At 39.9% G+C, this 3,770-nt stretch overlaps 1 protein-coding gene across 1 annotated transcript; it reads right to left on the bottom strand.

Annotated features, from left to right (window-relative positions):
* Window positions 1-511: 511 nt before the first annotated feature.
* Window positions 512-3,708, bottom strand: cd79a (CD79a molecule, immunoglobulin-associated alpha). The gene is made up of 5 exons (XM_062400058.1): window positions 3,573-3,708; window positions 2,877-3,209; window positions 1,940-2,055; window positions 1,650-1,712; window positions 512-1,450 (listed from the first exon to the last, which is right to left on the bottom strand). The coding sequence occupies exons 1-5, from the start codon at window positions 3,610-3,612 to the stop codon at window positions 1,325-1,327; spliced, it is 678 nt and encodes a 225-aa protein (XP_062256042.1). The 5' UTR covers window positions 3,613-3,708; the 3' UTR covers window positions 512-1,324.
* Between the last annotated feature and the right edge of the window lie 62 nt (window positions 3,709-3,770).

Raw genomic sequence — 3,770 nt, 5'->3', positions numbered from 1 at the left:
CTGAACATACCTGCCTGCTGGGGTTCGCTCGGGCCCCGCCCCGCTCCGGACACAGTAGCCAACGGGCGGCTGCGTAGTGAACCGGCAGCCAATCGCGACGCAGGATACATCAGCGAGCGCCCGCCCTGTTGCCTGTGGTTAAGTCTTAGCTGATCACAGGACTCTCATGTGTTTTTATGGTTTTTATGCAGTTTTAAGGAGAGTTATTTATTTTTCTGACAATAAAACATGTGGGAATGACGATGATGTGATGTTTGTCTGTGTCTGAGCCAAACGGGTGAGTTATCTCAGGTGTGAAGAGTCTGGTTTGTACTCAGAGCTCCTCTGTGGCGCCATTCATTCATTTGTAATCTTATGACGCTTTAAAAAAAGAAACTGTTGCTCCTATTTCTATTAATTGCGAATGACTCACTGGAATGTGTGCCAAACCTTTACAGGTGCATGTTCTAGGGGGGGGGGGGGGGGGGGGGGGGTTATGAAATAAAAAGTTTAAAATAAGAACACATATATATTGTTTTTCACACAATTTTATTCTTTGAGCACTCTCAAATAGCAACAAGCAAATAAACAGTGGAAATGCATGGAGTAAAATGCATGGAATAAGCTGAACACAAAACAATATCAATAATTATCACAATATGATTTTCATCTATAGCTATAAAACAAGTCCAAGAGGGAAGGATTTGTTGTTTCTGCATTTCTGCAACACATGTGGTCTGACACAATCATTGATTTACTTCAGGTTTGTAAAAATGTTTTGCAGTTGTCATGTTATTTTCTGTCCATAAAGAAGAAATCAGACTTTAAACTGACAAGAAATAACAAATGTGACATATATCGTGATAATTATCCATATCAACTGATATGACAAGTTTTACCTGGATCCTTTTTGGCCATATCGTTCAACCAATTAAGGCATTGAGTTGAATGTATATAGACTTTACATACGGTCTATTATTTTTGTTATAAACATTAAAGAAGAAGCTGATAAAAAAAACCTCATCATAAGCTTCCTTCAGAATCCATTCTGCAGCCTTCACTCTCATCACACCAGCAGATGTGATGAAATCGTAGATCCTAAAACTCTGTTAAAGTTGAGTAAAGGTTAATTCCCTGAGGCAGATCATGTGCCACATGAAAAGCTCTGATTAGCGACTTTTATATCTGAGGTCAAAAGCTGATTAAATCATATGTTGTTAATAATAATACTTGTTTGATGTTATAAGTTTAACTGCAGGCTATATCTTTAAAAAAAAAGCTCTGAAAATAGATTCCACACTTTCTCTTTCTTCCTTCCCCTCCTCTTTCTCTCCCCTTTCTACCCTCAGGGTTTCTCCAGCTGGATCTCCTCCTCTTCCTCCATTATGTTGCCCACGTCCTGGTAGGGGCCACGGTCCTGGGACCGCTCGATCTGATCGTATTGGTCGCAACATTCGTCCAGATTGAGCCCCTGGTGTGTGAGACAAGTAGGATGGAAATCAAATAAATGCAGAAAAACAAAACAATCAAATCTATTCATATTGAGAAGATCAGATCAGATGTTTCTTCAAATCTTTGGTTCTGTTTTTAGCTAAATTACTTGCACTGGTATTTCTCACACAGCGGCCAGAACACGACTCAGAGAGGATGTGATTCATTTCAAACTTCACCTGATATATGTTTTCCTCTTCCCTCTGCGCTTTCTTCTTCTGTAGTTCATGTAGTTTCTTTGACTGTGGAGAGGGGGAGGAAACAGAAGTTGGTAAATCTGTGTAATGGTGCAGTAAAAGTCTGGTGGTGGGACTGGTCCAAGGAAAACTGTGTCACTGATGGTCATCACTTCCGGTGCCCTGAGTGATAATGGAACACCACGATAGGGAAAACTTTTATGACCTCATATGTTCCGAGGGTCGAGGTGGAGCTGACACATGGCAGTCATTTTGAAATGTGATCTTCTGACCTTGGAGAAAAGGGCGGCTGATGGCAACAGCACACACAGGAAGAGCAGGACTCCCTCAAACATCAGGATCGTGTTTTTGGTGCTTTCGCTGAGGTTCAGTGTCTTCTCCATTGGTTCTGGGAATAAAGGCAGGGTTCAGAGGTCAAACAACCCGAGCAACAGTCTTTAAGTTTTCTAATATAAGCACGGGCAAGTGCACATTTAAAATAGGAAGTATATAGTATATAGTATATAGTATAGAGTTAGTTAAGTTAAAGTTTATAATATAATATAATATAAAACTGGAATGGCACTCAGTTTGATTTTAATCTGGATCGACACCACTTTGCACAAACTCATGAAAAGTCAGTCTCCTAAACACGTCTGATCTCATTCATCAAGAGCCACAAATTATTCTACGAGAAATCAATAAAAAGTTAAAAAAATGTTCCGTCTCACAATGTTAAAGAAAGTGAAAAATTAGAATTTTATGGAAATCTGGTGTGCAGTTTTTTCGGAATCCTGCTAAATGACAGACAAAGATGAAAACATAACCCTTCTTGGTGGAGGAGCTAAAATAAGAATATTAAAAAACAAACTGATTCTTTACACACTTGGAGTTCTATTACACGACTCAGTGTTGTTCTTATATGATTGTGCTATTTAGTAAAAAGTGCACAGGCTCACATCTAAACCAGATTAATAAACAGCTGATCGTATTGTTGGGCTAATGGGGGTGTTGTGAACTAATGCAGGTTGTTTCACACATGATCCTCAGTGGAGCTAAGCTGCTGTTTCACATTTGCGTCTGCACATTAGCCTGATTGCAACTTGGTCTAATCTTGGATGGATGCCGCCACTCACATGACCCATTCAGAGTTGTGGTTTATTAGGTGCTAGCAGTGATTAGGGCTCACTTGACTCCATCTTTCCTGTTTGTGTAGAACAAATCACTCACTGTAGACATGCAGGTAGGTGCCATGAGAGTAGAGTTTACTGCCGTTCAGCTGACACTGGTACAGGCCGGAGTCAATCAGCTGGACCGATGTCATGCTCAGGGTGTCACAATGTATCCCAGGTTTAGTCCCTTCCCTCGTCACATGGCCTGAACGATTCACAGCGAAGGGGCCGATGGTTTTATCATTGACATTGAGAAAACTTTTGACCCAAACGAATTTCGGTGAGCTCTTCCCGGCCGTGTAGCAGCATTTCAGGTCAGCCTTCTCAGAGAGGGGCTTCTTCAGGAAGGGCATGTCCGCCTCGAAGGTGACCCCACTCGGAGTTACACCCACTGTGGAGGAAAGTGCATGTGACCCAATATTAGTCCGTTTTTTAACATTACAGCACAACCTGTATTTTTTTTTTACAATGGACATATAAAGTCTCATACAACAGCATGAAAAAGGAAAACAGAACATGATAGAAGCCATCTGCTCTTACAGGAGATGAGGTTCACTGGAGCAGAACTCAAATAAGTAAAATGTAAACAATTTAAAGTTTTAAAGAACAAATATATTTAAAGAAAAATATGACAGTTTAGAAATTGCACTATTTATCCAGAAAGTAATTGCATCTATTAGAATATGAAGACTTTCACACTAATAAGAGAACGTTTAAGATATATTTGTGTCATAATAAAATGTATCAAACTTACCTGCAAAGCTGCAGAGAACAAGTATTGTTGCTATCCACATTTTAATTAACAAATATTTAATCTAAGAATACTAACTTAATCAAGGTTAAAAAAAAGGTTCAGACACTGTTCACGTCGTCACTGTGGCTGTTGTGAGTCTCTGCTGTTTGCGACTCAGGATTTACACTTGAACGAATTTGTACCGTCCGACATTTACAT

This window comes from Platichthys flesus, chromosome 11 (genome assembly GCF_949316205.1).
Source record: "Platichthys flesus chromosome 11, fPlaFle2.1, whole genome shotgun sequence".
Classification (NCBI taxonomy): Eukaryota; Metazoa; Chordata; class Actinopteri; order Pleuronectiformes; family Pleuronectidae; genus Platichthys; species Platichthys flesus.
This window is presented reverse-complemented; position numbering and strand designations above follow the sequence as displayed.